Source organism: Diceros bicornis, chromosome 3, assembly GCF_020826845.1.
Source record: "Diceros bicornis minor isolate mBicDic1 chromosome 3, mDicBic1.mat.cur, whole genome shotgun sequence".
NCBI classification, from domain to species: Eukaryota; Metazoa; Chordata; class Mammalia; order Perissodactyla; family Rhinocerotidae; genus Diceros; species Diceros bicornis.
The window spans coordinates 87,997,264-88,011,047 of record NC_080742.1 but is presented as its reverse complement, the minus strand read 5'-3'; the positions used below and the strand labels follow the sequence as shown (position 1 = coordinate 88,011,047).

Sequence of the window (13,784 nt, the reverse complement as noted above, 5' to 3'; positions counted from 1 at the left end):
TTAAGCAACAGCGTCCCATTCTCCCTCTCCCCAAGCCACTGGTAACCTCTGTTCTACTCTGTCTCTATGAATTTGCCCATTCTAAGTCCCTTATGTGCGTGGAATCATACAATATTTGTCTTTTTCTGTCTGCCTTATTTCACTTGCTCGCCAATGTCTTTTAGTCCACCTCTTTTCTCCTTAGGTAAGCCAGAGCTAAGTGATTTTTTTATTTTTTTTTCTTTTTCTTTTTTTCTTTTTTTTATTTTTATTTTTTTTTTTGTGAGGAAGATCAGCCCTGAGCTAACATCCATGCAAATCCTCCTCTTTTTGCTGAGGAAGACCGGCTCTGAGCTAACATCTATTGCCAATCCACCTCCTTTTTTTTTCCCCAAAGCCCCAGTAGATAGTTGTATGTCATAGTTGCACATCCTTGTATGTGGGACGTGGCCTCAGCATGGCTGGAGAAGCGGGTGTCCAGTGCGTGCTCGGGGTCTGAACCCGGGCCGCCAGTAGCGGAGTGCGCACACTTAACTGCTAAGCCACAGGGCCGGCCCTAAGTGATTTTTTTAAATGGGCTCAGGGAAGCTTTATAACAATGAGATTATAGGTGCCTGACATCATGGGAACCCAGTAAAGGAGCTCCAGAGCTCAGCTTCCTTGCCACCCAACCTAAACAGAGCACAGCTGAGAACCAGGGCGAAGGTTCCAAAGGCAGCCTAACAAACGAAATGCTGGTTACAGGGCCCACACCCTGAAGAGGACGCAGCACACGCACAGGAGGACCCACCAGGCCCTCACTTTTATTTTATTCTTAGATTACACATCCTTCTAACAAGCTTCTAAAGTTTCCAATCTCATAGCATTTCAGGAGCAGGATATTAGAAGGATGGGAGTGAGGAGCGGCTATAAGCAGGCTCACTAGCAACAAGAAATGATTGCAAGGAAGAAGAGCAAGTCAGCTCTCCCTCAACTCAGAAGGCCGCCAGGCATCACTGTCTTGCAGCACAGTAGAGCTGATACTCAAAATGATAATCTCGGGTGGGCCCTGTGGCTTAGCAGTTAAGTGCGCGCGCTCCGCTGCTGGCGGCCCGGGTTCGGATCCCGGGCGCGCCCTGACGCACCGCTTCTCCAGCCATGCTGAGGTTGCGTCCCACATACAGCAACTAGAAGGATGTGCAGCTATGACATACAACTATCTACTGGGGCTTTGGGGGAAAACAAAAAAAAAAAGGAGGAGGATTGGCGATGGATGTTAGCTCAGAGCTGGTCTTCCTCAGCAAAAAGAGGAGGATTAGCATGGATGTTAGCTCAGGGCTGATCTTCCTCACACACAAAAAAAAGATAATCTCGAATAATCCATCCATTCATTCAACACACTGCGCATGAATCCAGGCACTGTGCGAAGTGCTGTGGAGAGTGCTTAATAAGGCTCAGTGCTTGCCAACAAAAGGCTCCGTTAGGATTGTTATTCTTGAAGAGAGACTCCCACTCTTTCTCCCAATGTTGGTATTCTTTTAAGTTTCGAATTCTGGGTAAGGGGTAACTGTACATGGATTTCACTTTTACAGAACAGCCATTTGGAGCTGCCTGCTGCCCTGTGGGTACCAAAGGAGTGATCCAATTGTCCTGATCCCACCCAGGTGTTCCTGCTTGGCTGAGAGAATGTGTGGGAGAGAACAAAGAAAAAGCTATAGTGTTAGACTATAAAGCATCTTCAATAAGAGAAGGAGCATCCATGAGAAAAGAGGTTTAGTTGTTGTTGGGGGTGGGGGTGGGGAAGAGGGGTGGGAGTGAATGATTTGGTCAGAACCTTACAAGCAGGTAGCTCATGTGTGAAGGCACACTAGCCAGGGCATGAAATTTGTCCCTTTAGCTGTGTCTCGAAGCCTCACAGAGGCTCCACGTGCCTCATATAACCTGCCTTGTGACTGTGTTACGTGACACACCCGATATGTGTGTGATGCCTTTTCTGACCAACATGCCTCTGGGATCAAGTGCAAACATTTCTCTCTGGCTTCTCCATGGAGGCTGCCCACCCTGCGAGCCCGAGCAGGCCCATTCTCCATGCCCTCCCTGAACTGGCCCTTTCCCTTCTCTCCCCGGCTGCAGCACGCTGTCCAAGTGCTGCCACGCCATGGTGGCAGTCATCTACCCCTTCACCTGGCAGCACACCTACATCCCCGTGCTCCCGCCCGCCATGATCGATATCGTGTGCTCGCCAACCCCCTTCCTCATCGGGCTGCTCACCAGCTCGCTGCCGCTGCTCAGGGAGCTGCCGCTGGAAGAGGTGAGCTCCGGGGGTGTCCTTGAGGGGGACGGGGGCAGAGGGGAGGTGCTGGCTAAGGCTCGGCAAGCGAGCAGTGTCAGGGGATTGCAGGGGGTGGGGAGCGCACGGCTTTGTGTATGAAATAGACCCCTCAAGTCTGCCTCAGTAGACCCTCGGGACTGCAAACTCGGTTTTCCCCTCTAAATGAACCTACTGGCATGCACGCCCATTGAGAAGGGCAGCAATCAACAACTTAACCAGATGTTAAAACACCGTAACTAGCCATCCACCCTATCCTTCCTTCCCTCCCACTCCCCGCCACTGAGGGGAGAAAGCACACGGAGAGCTAACAATAACTGGAATTTATATTTGGACTAGCAATAAAGTTGACAAAGACTGTGCTCCTACAAATTGGGCCTTTTTCATATCCGTTAAAAAGACAACCAAAATGTTTTTAATGATCAAGTTCCAGGTTTTCAGATTTGCATCCAAGTGGGGAAGGTCCTACTGGGCATTTTTGTAGGTATTTAGTCCCAGCCCCTTCCTCTAAATAGTCTCTGTCTCCGAGTACTGAAAACTTCCAGCAGTCAGAGAGGGAACCGCAAGGGACTAAATGATGCCACTCCCTCCTGAACCGCCCAGGGAACGCCTGTCCCTGAAATTCAGCCCAGGACCCAGATGTGGCTTGTCTAATTGCCCAGGTAGTCTGAAGTCCCATTAAATATTAAACAGCAGACTCAGATCTTGAAGAGTGGATTTGTGAACTGCAAGGAGTTTGTTTGGGTACCCTGTGATCCCTAAAATGGCTCAGTTCAACCCCAGAAGTGTGTTTGAGAAGGAAGGAGAGAGCTCCCTCAGCTTGTGGGCAGGGTCTCTGGGCTGTGTTAGAGCTCATGTTTCCAGCTGTTGATGGAAACGTGATGGCCATCCAGGCCCCGTGCTCTTCCTCTGTCATAGCCAGTGGCCTACACTGAGGCCTGAGTGAGGGTCTCACTCTCAGGTCATGCAAGCAAAGGCCCAGCGCTTGCATGACCCCACAAATGAGTGCTGCCTTAAGTTTTGCACCCTAGGCACCTCACTTGCCTTACCCTAGTTCTGGCCCTGGGTCTCACCCCCTCTCTGAGGAGGGAGGGGGAGGGTGCTTTATCCTGAGAGCCTTGACCAAAGAAAGCCCACCACCTGCAGCTTGATTTACTCTCCAGTGGAACCACTCCTGTGGGTTTCTCTCCTTCTGTCCCATTAAAAGAAATGCCAAGGCTGAGTGGGTAGCTGGGAGGAAGGAGGAAGAAGCCCTGGAGGTGGGGAGGGGCAGAGTCAAGTGGAATGGGAACAAGTGGGCCTCTAGCCACTTTCGCCCACCTCAGTAACCCACACACTAGAACAACAGTCTGAGAGGCTCTGCCTTAGCCAGTCCGGGAACAGGGCAGGGAGTCCCACACACATGCCCAGGCTGCCATTTCAGTGTTGAACGCATGTAATCCAGGAAAGCCCTTGCCCCCCACCTCTCCTCTTCATCATTTGCAGCTACAGTGGCAGTGTCAGGAAACCACAAATGGCCCACTCCACCCCCACCCCAGCTGGCTCTTTGGGTGCCAAGAAGGACAAAGGCTAAGAGTCCATCGCTGTATCCCAGAAACCCTGGTGACAATAATAGTCCTTTTTCCTCATCTCGTAGGTCCTTGTGGTCGACCTCGTCAACAATCGGTTCCTCAGGCAGGTGAGTAAGAAGGCCAGCTTCAACCTGCTGCTGTCTCTCTTTTCACCTCTTTGTTGTTTGGGGCTCTGCTCTCTGGGTCTGGAAAGGCTCCTTGGTGGGCCTGGGATTACAAAACAGGCCACGGCTGGACTGAGGGTGAGACAGAAGGCAGGGGCCGAAGAGGAGGGGTTTGGGCAAAGGATTGATTCCCACGTGTTCTGTCACAAAATGGCTTTCTAACAATTAGAATTTTTGTGTAGGTTATAACTGTAGACACTTGTCTTTTTCAACATGCTTTTAAAGAATATTTAATAACAAAGTTCACGATTATTAAGTGGAAAACATCAGGACACAAAATTTTATACATAATTGTGCTATCTTGTTTTCTAAAAAAGGAGACAAAAAGAGAAGGAAAAAATGTATATATGCCTCTAAAAAAGATTGAAAGGAAAACTCAGCAAAACATTAATGCTGGTTGTCTTGGGGTGGGAGACTGAAAGGGAGACGGATTATGAGTGATTTTAAATTGTTTTAATACTTTCATGTCTTTTCTGTAGTGATCATAAACTAGTACTTTCATTATCACAGAAAATAATGCACATTTACTTTCTCGTTATCACTTGCCAGAGAGGTCTACTACCGGATCTTGCAAAGAATCATTACAGAAAGGTTTTCTGGGCATTCTGAGGGGTTGCTTTTAAACTTGGAGTTGCCACACTACTGGAAAGTTCTCTTGTGCTAATACCAGTTTTTTATCACTAGTTCCATCTACTTGCACTTCCCTGAGGCCCTCCTACTCTGAGGCCCAGATCATAAAGCCAGCTTTGAGTCACACTGGTCATCTGCCCTGAGCAGAGTCCCCTGATTGTCACTAGGCCCTCTACAGGGTGGGGGCAGTGGGAAACGTTTATTGAGTAGCCACTACGTGCAAGTACTTTCCCAAGGTAATTGTATTGCATTTAATCTTTTCCCCTCAGCTTTATTGAGGTATTATTGACATATAATGTATGTAAGTTTCAGATGTACAACATGATGATTTGATACATGTATATACTGCAAAATGATTAACACAATATGGTTAGTTAACACCTCCATGCCGTCACGTAATTACCTTTTTTATGTGGCGATAACATTTAGGATCTACTCTCTTAACAACTTTCAAGTATATAATATAGTATTGTTAACTACAGTCACCATACTGTGCATTAGATCCCCAGAATTTAATCATTTTATAGCTTGAAGTTTGTACACTTTGACCAACCTTTCCCCCACCCCACAGCGCCTGGCAGCCACCATTCTATTCTCTGTTTCTATGAATTCGGCTTTTTTAGATTCCACATACAAGTGAGAACATACAGTATTTGTCTTTCTCCGTCTGACTTATTTCAGTTAGCATAGTGCCCTCAAGGTCTGTCCGTGTTGTCACAAAAGGCAGAATTTCTTTCTTTTTTACGGCTATTATATTTTTTATGGAAAATATAATCACATTTTCTTTATCCATTCATCCATTGATGGACACTTAGGTTGTTTCCATGTCTTGGCTATTGTCAATAATGCTCCAGTGAACATGGTGGTTCAGATATTTCTTCAAGGTAGTGATTTCACTTCTTTTGGACCCAAAAGTAAGATTACTGGATCATATGGTAGTTCTATTTTTAATTTTTTGAGGAAATTCCATACTGTTTTCCATAGTGGCTGCACGAAATTTACATTTCCAACAACAGTGCATAAGTCCCTTTGCTTCATAGCCTCACCAACACTTATCTCTTGTCTTCTTGATCATAGTCATTCTAACAGGTGTAAGATGATATCTCATTGTGGTTTTGATTTGTATTTCCCTGATGATTAGTCATGTTGAGCATCTTTTCATGTACCTGTTGGCCATTTTTATGTCTTCTTTGGAAAAAGGTCTATTCACTTCTTTTGCCCATTTTTCTAATCAGATTGCTTGGGTTTTGTTTTTTTGTTTTTTGCTATTGAGTTGTACGAGTTCCTTATATATTTTAGTTATTAACCCCTTGTCGGATATATGGTTTGCAAGTATTTTCTCCCATTCCATAGGTTGCCTTTTCATTTTGCTGATTGTTTCTTTCACTGTGCAGAAGTTTTTTAGTGTGATGTAGTCCTACTTCTTTATTTTTGCTTTAGTTGCTTATGCTTTTGGTGTCATATCCAAAAAATTGTTCCCAAGACCAATGTCAAGGAGCTTTTTCCTTATGTTTTCTTCTAGTGGTTTACAGTTTCTGGTCTTACACATAAGTCTTTAATCCATTTCAAGTTAATTTTTGTGAGTGGTGTAAGATAGGGGTTCAATTTCATTCCTTAACATGTGGCTGTCCAGTTTTTCCAACAGCATTTATTGAAGAGACCATCATTTCCCCATTGAATATTCTTAGCTCCCTTGTCAAATATTGGTTGACCATATATGTGCGGGTTTATTTCTGGCCTCTTGGTTCTGTCCATTGATCTGTGTGTCTGTTTTTATGCCAATGCCATACTGTTTTGATTACTACAATTTGTAATATAGTTTGAAATCAGGAATTGTGATGCCTCCAGCTTTGTTCTTCTTCCTCAGGATTTCTTTGGCTATTCAAGGTCTTTTGTGGTTCCATATGAACTTTAGGATTGTTTTTTCTATTTCTGTGAAAAATGCCTTTGGAATTTTGATAGAGATTGCACTGAGTCTATAGATGGCTTTGGGTAATATGGACATTTTAACAATATTGATTCTTCCAATCCATGAACACAGGATATCTTTCCATTTATTTATATTGTCTTCAGTTTCTTTCATCAATGTCTTATATATTGCATTTAATCTTCACAATGAGGTAGATATTGATTGGTAGCCCATTTTACAAATGGGGAAACTGAGGCTCACGTAGCTTATAAAACGTGGAATCAAGATTCAAACCTCAGACCATTGGCTCTAAGTCACATTCCTTCCACTAAACCAGGAACTGTGCTAGGCCCACCCTGCCGTGGTATATCCAGTGCGTCCTGCTGGCTGGGATGCAGCCACCATCTCTGAAGCACTGGGGCGACGACCTAACTGTTTTTTCTGCTTTACAGATGGATGACGAGGATTCCATTCTGCCCCGGAAGCTTCAGGTAGCCCTGGAACACATTCTGGAACAGAGGAATGACCTGGCTAGTGACCAGGATGAAGGGCTCCCGGACTGCAAGCATGGTAAATGCTCAACCACCTCCCAGACTGCATCTCCCTCTTCCATGGTTAGAGTCAGGGAGCAAGTGGACCATGGCCATCCATTCCACGTGGCACTGGGCTAAGTAGGAAGATGGGCAAGAGGGGCGCGCAAGGAGAGAGACTGAGCGCTCAGCCTCTTTATCTGGATCTCATTCTAACAATGAATTGTGGAAAAAATTTTTCCCACCTCCCCCATTTTGGCCCTAAAATATCTTTTTAAAAGGGGAAAGAATGGTTTAATGACTTTGGGTAACGTTTTTCATGGATCGTCACAGTTTGTCTTCAAGGGAGCTCGCGGTTACTTGTATTACTAATTGGCGGTCTCAGAGGCACTGCCTCAGCCCTCTGCCCTCACCGGTCCTCACCCTGCCCCACTTTGCTCAGGCCCTGAGTCCAGCCCCTTGAACGAGGTGGTGTCTGAAGCGTTTGTCCGCTTCTTCGTGGAGATCGTGGGCCACTACTCCCTGTTCCTGACGGCAGGCGAGCGGGAGGAGAGGACTCTGCAGCGAGAGGCCTTCCGCAAAGCTGTCTCCTCCAAGAGCCTCCGCCGTTTCCTGGAGGTTTTCATGGAGACGCAGACGTTTCGAGGCTTCATCCAGGAGCGGGAGCTGCGACGGCAGGATGCCAAAGGTTAGGGGGTGTCTTTCATGATGGGGGCCAAGGCAGCTAGAGATGCCCAGGCCCCCAGTGGCTGAGGAGCAAGGAGAAAGGTCACAGGGCCAAGGCACAGATGGGAGCAGCATTCCAGCCTCCTCTGGAGAATGTTCATTCTTGCCACCTCTGAGCTATTGAAAACTGCCCTCAACGTCCTGCCTGTCTCCTCGAGTCGTCTCTTTCCCATCTACTAGCCTCTCCCAGAACCACATTCTAGGTTCTGGTAGCAAGTTCTCCTTTTGTTCCATTCTTTCCAACTTGATGAAACTTTCAGGGACACCCTTTCCGTCCTCTCTCTGTGGCCCCTTTTCTCCGTTTCCTCAGACCTCCTCTCATCCCTTCTGCCCTTCTTTCCTACCCCTCTCCACTGGGAGGAGTTGGGGGAACTAGTGGGCAGGAGCCGGCTGGGATGGGGTAGAAGAGGAGAGGGTGGCCCTCGTCCTCCGCTTTGTGTGAGTGCCTGCTGCCACCCAGCCGGGCTGGCCATGGGGGAGGTAGGACAGCAGCGGACTCTCCCGACCCGGGGAGCCTGTGTTTCCTCTCACCACGGGGACCACCTGTTTCTCTCCCTCTCTCTCTTCTCCTTTGAGTGCTTCTTTTCTCTCCTCCCTTCTCCCTGTCCTTGTCTGCTGGGTTCCATCACACTTCGAGGGATGGAGGAGGGGGGAGGGTGAGAAAGGAGGATGAAATCATTCCCATCTCTTTCTTACATTATGTTAAGCCCTTTTAGGAGTCTAAAAACTAGAAATGTTGGTAAAGGCTTTTACAGACGGGAGTTAGATCTGGGGTGGGGAGAGATGCTTACCTCTGAGGGGTGGCCACGCAGTGACCAGGGAGGGTCTGGGGGAGCAGCTGGCCCCAGGCCTTGGTGTCCTCTGGTGCTGTGATTGCAGACACTAAGTTAAGGAACCAAAGCTCTACATTCCCAGAGCTTTTTGCAAAGTGAAGTCAGAGGCTGGCCACACTTCAGGTAACTCTGATGAGTGGTATCTGAAGAGACGAAAGAAAATTGATTACCGAGTATGAGTCCCACAACTCCTAATCATATGCATAAATATCTGTTTACAGATCACTATTTGATAGAGAGGTCAGAGACATAAAAGCTTAAAAGTAGCATGGAAGGAGCCTTCTGTCCATGACAGATCAATGAGATATGAAGAGAGAGTACCTGAGGCTCAGACCCCAGGGGTTAGAGCTGAAGGCACCTAAGAGGAGGCCTGTCCAGCCTTCCTGAGTTCACAGATGGCAGACGGGTTCTCAGGAGGCTAAGGGTCCAGGGTCCCTCGGCCAGGGTCCCTCTTATGGGAAAATGTGAGGAAAAGGGAGCCTGCAGGAGCTCCTGAGACCCAGGACTGTCTGGTTTGTTTTTGAAACCGCATGCCTGGCACAGTGTAGACACTGGGAAGGTGTTTGTTGAATAAAAATAGGATTTCATGTACAAGCTAGCTTTACAGCTTTCCAAAGACAGTTACTGTACAAGGTTGGGCGATTATAAGGATAATAAAAACTCATAAACCTTCTGATTCAGAGCTTGTTTATAGGAGCAGCTTGTCTCAGAAGCAAGGTTTCTCTTTTCTATGGCTGTAAGGAAATGGATCCATTTAGAAATGCAAAGAGGAGGAAGTAAAATGCCTGAGATTTCCTTGTCCACAGGTCTGTTTGAGGTCCGAGCCCAAGAGTACCTGGAAACACTCCCCAGCGGAGAACACAGTGGTGTCAACAAGTTCCTGAAGGGACTAGGTAAGGCCCAGCGGTCTCAGTCCCCATCGCAGCCTCTGGTCCTTGGGGTCTTGGCCAGTTTCCTCCACTGGAGCCGGGCCTCAATAGCAGAGCTCTGCTGCCTGCACTGGGCAGGCAAAATGGGCATTTTAACCTTGTGTTTTAATCTGTCCCCCAAATGTAAAAAAGGACACAGCTTTCCTGGGCCCCTGGGCTATCTTGCTATCTTCTTTCACTATTATCTCCCCAACACTTAACTCTTCTGGGGAATTGAGCTTAGCACACATGGTGAATGGAGCCAGAGGAGGATGTCTGGCATAAAGACCTGGACCAGTCTCCAAATGCCCCTGAAAAGGGAAAATGTAAGAATTATAAGGACTACGGTTCAATCAGTAAAAAGGCAGTTACTGGAAAAGGCAGAAGAAGAAAGCAAAAAAGGGAAGAGGGACAGGCCCGTGAGGAAGAGCCTGCGGCGGTGAGGAGCACATGGAGGACCTGCCGGGGGCAGTCTTGTGCCTCACGCGGGAGGAAGGCCACTCGGGAAGGGACCTCCTACCCACCGCCTGCTGGGAGTTCTCTCCTCACTTGGCTCCTCAGGGACGCGTTACATTCCGTGCTTCTTGTATCACCATTGCAGAAGCAATGTCCACAGCTCTGACATTCTTTTTTTTAAAACTCCCAAGTCTGAGGAAGATCCCTTTTCACTGGGGAGGTGTGTGAGGAGGGCAGGGGGCAATGGCAGGAGGGCGAATCCCCCCGACTTCTCCTGAACACAGAGATGAGGCTCCAGGGGTGGCATTGTCCATACCACATCTGGGGTGAAAAGGGCAGAATTTAACTCAGCCCTCTTTGCCTGGTGAAATGTTCTCGTTTTCTGTTTTTAGGCAATAAAATGAAGTTTCTCCACAAGAAATAACCTCAGCTCAGCCTCAAGGGAAAACTTCCTCCTTGTGCAACCACATGTTTTAAAAACAATCCTGGTGGCCTTTCTGAAACATTGGGTCCTTGGTTGTCCCAGGTGCTGGGATGAAAGCCAGGATGGGTTCCGGCCGCCCCTGGGCCCTCCGCGGGACCCAGGGCCCCAAAGCTGCCCGGAAGGTGCCGCTTCTTCAGAACAGCACTGGAAAGGAGACCTGAGACCAGGCGTGTTGCCGACATCCGTATGGATTGTTTTGATTGTTGGTTTTTGAATTTTCGATTTTTTAATCTTAGATATTAAAAAAAGGAAAAGTGTTTGGGTTTTCTTTTTATTATGACAGGGCTAAGAAAACTCTATCCTGCCCTATGTCATCTTCCCCTGGTTCATCCTGCCCGGCAGCTCAGCTCTGGATCCAAGAGGAGATGGGGAGATGGGAAGAAGCTAGACCAGGGGCTTAGAACCAAGGCACTCCTCTGAGCAGCACTGGGGAAAAACGCGGCAGGTGTTAGGGAAGGAGGGTATGGCGACTCCTGCAGATACTCCTGCCCACAGGTTTGAGAGTGTGAGCACTCTAGGGGAAAGGATTGGCCCTTCCGTAGAGTGGAGTCAGATCTGGGCTGAAAGGAAGAACAGGAACTTTAGAGGGATTTGACTTTTCCTGGGATGAACTGCGCTTCCAGACTGGCCACTGATGCCACCTAGTGGCCGAGGCCATTTGTTATCGTGCCACCGCCTCCTCTCTCCCAAATGGACTTGACTCTTCTGGGCTGCCTCTTTTCTCTTAGAAGCTGTAGAACCGTCCACTGCCTGAGCAGTCCATGACGTTTAGAGGTACACACAAAAAGAGGAAATCTCCTCACAAGATCTGTTCATAAAATATTCTTGGGGTCCTAAAGTTTCTGATGCTGCCTAGAGCCCACCTTGAAAAGCAGAAGCCACTGCTTTGACCCCATTCCCATTTATACTATATGAAATAGTCCCATCTCATTGTAGGGACCCAGAGCAGCGTAAATGAACTAGTACCTGTGCCAGGTAATGGAGGGTCTTTTGTTGTTGATGTTAACAAGAGGGAGCATCAAGAGGGGATAGCTTCATTCGACTTGTGCAGCCAACAAGGTGGCTTGCCCCCTCTGGAGCGGAAGCAGGGGGTGCAGGAGGAGGCTGCACTCTGAGCGCTGCCCTGCAAGGGATGCAGCGGAAGGAGGAAGAGGACGGTGGGCAGCACAGGCGAGTTCCCGGAGCAGGCCTCAGGGCCACCACGGCGGCCCACCCACTGCCTGCATATCCCACCAGTGTGTGCCTGGCAACAGCAACCCTGACCAGAACAAGGCCATGTGCCCTGACCTTGGCAATGGCCCAGGGGCCTGTGCCTCCTGGAAGAGGTTCTCAACCTTTAGGAAGTTGGGAGCAAGGGGATCTTCTGAGGAAAAAAAAAAAACAGGAAAATGAAGAAGAGGTTGACCTCTCATTCTGCATTAGAGATTCTTAATCGGAGTCATGGACCACCACCCCCCAAATCATATCCAAGACTTGGTGTGTCCCTTTGTTTTTCAGGGGAAGGATCTGTAGTTTACATCAGATTCTCAAAGGGGTCTAAGGCCCTCCAACATAGTAAGAACTAGATTATGCATAAAAATTAACCTGGGTAGGTGTGTGTGGTTGGAGATTGGGAAGGAAGACTAAATGAAAATCTCTGAGTATCGAGGCTCAGGAATTTGTGCCTAACAAGCTTCTCAGATTAACTTTATTATACCAATATTCCGCATACTTTTATATTGCCCAGAGATGATCACTTTTAATATTTTGGAATATACTTTCTTTTCTAACTTATTTCATATTATATTGTTTACTTAACACCTCGAAGTGAATAAATATACATCTTTATCAATATTTCTAACAACTGTGTAATAGTCTATTTTATAGATATAGTAAAAGTTATTTTACCAGTCTTCTACTCTTATGCATGCAGGATATTTACAATTTTTAATATCATACAGAGCATTGAGAAAAGAATCTTTGCACAAGTATCTAACACATTTGCCCTATTTTCATTTTTGTTTGAAGTAAAATCTACATACAGAAAAGTGCTCAGATCGTGAGCATACAGGCTGATAAACTCTCACAAATGACTGTGTCCGTGTAACCAGCACCCAGGGCAAGAAACAGAACATCACTGGATCCTGCCTGCCTTCCCAACATCCCTCCAATCCTGCTCTGTGTATGTTTAAACTAGATCAACTAACAAATTGTCTACAGCTTGCCAAGTGGTAAGTTAGGCTGTGGAGGGTCAGAGGCAAGAGAAAAAAGTAGAGTTGTGATCCCTGCTCACAGTCAAGGGCAGGTTCTTGATGGATAACGCTACTTGGGCTTAGAAACAAAGTGTGTCTCTAAAGCATGGGTATGCTCAACCAGATCAGGCCGCTCAGCCTCTGTCTTGCCTCACACCAACCACTCTGTCCAAGAACCAAGTCCTCCAATTCCAACAAAAAGCACACATTTTCCATGAAGAATGTGTGTGTGTTTAGAAGCATTCCATCATTGTGTTTCACTTCATGATGAATCACATGGTCATGAAAAATAGTTGGAGCAGCGTTGTTGAGTGGATTTTATTGCTATGGAGGATGGGAGACACTGGTGGGAAGGGAAGGGGTGAGTGGGAGCAGGTACAGCTGGCATGTCTTGGTAAGGGCCACAGATAGCGAATCCAAGGGAGGAGGCAGCCATCACCACTGCTGGGACGAGGAAGAATGAATTCTTAGAAATTATCACAGACACTTCTTATCATTCACAAAAAGAATAACAATGAGAGCTACTGTTTATTGAGCATTCTTTTTACCCATCACTATGTCGAGTTCATCACGTGTGTTATTTGATCACTAGAAGGGAAGCCCTATGAGGGCAGGGACTGTGTCCATCATGTTCACTGCTGAATTCCCAGAGCCTAAAACCAGTGCCTAGCACAGAGTAGGCTCTTACTAAATGTTTGCTACCAAAGAAACAATTCCCACAACAATTCCACAAGTGGCACTGTCTCTATCGCGGGCAGCAGGCTCACTGGGGACGAGTGTGTACCCCGCGAAGCCAAGGGAGTGTTTCCTCAATGGGAGCCGGCCTGTCTATTGCCTGCATCAGCCATTCCCGGCATCTCAGCAAGTTTGTTTTCAGCACCAAGCACCTACCTAGGAGACACATTAATAATCAGAAGGTTGCTTGGTGAGTCTGAAGTCAGAGCGAAGGGTGTTGGAGAGTCTGGAGGGACATCTCCCCAGGAGGGCTGGGGAGCTCGACAGACTTCCACTGCCTCACGGAGGGTCTGTGTCCCGGGTAGTGCTGAGTAACCCTG

General features: G+C 47.4%; 1 protein-coding gene across 1 annotated transcript in view; it reads left to right on the top strand.

Annotated features, from left to right (window-relative positions):
- Positions 1-11,756, top strand: part of DENND2A (DENN domain containing 2A) — a 96,439-nt gene extending 84,683 nt beyond the window's left edge. The window contains exons 16-21 of the mRNA XM_058531413.1: positions 2,092-2,269; positions 3,924-3,965; positions 7,014-7,131; positions 7,534-7,779; positions 9,457-9,543; positions 10,407-11,756. Of these exons, the coding sequence (XP_058387396.1) occupies positions 2,092-2,269; positions 3,924-3,965; positions 7,014-7,131; positions 7,534-7,779; positions 9,457-9,543; positions 10,407-10,438 (703 nt within the window). The 3' untranslated portion in view covers positions 10,439-11,756. The remainder of the gene's footprint in view (positions 1-2,091; positions 2,270-3,923; positions 3,966-7,013; positions 7,132-7,533; positions 7,780-9,456; positions 9,544-10,406) is intronic.
- The last annotated feature ends 2,028 nt before the right edge of the window (positions 11,757-13,784 follow it).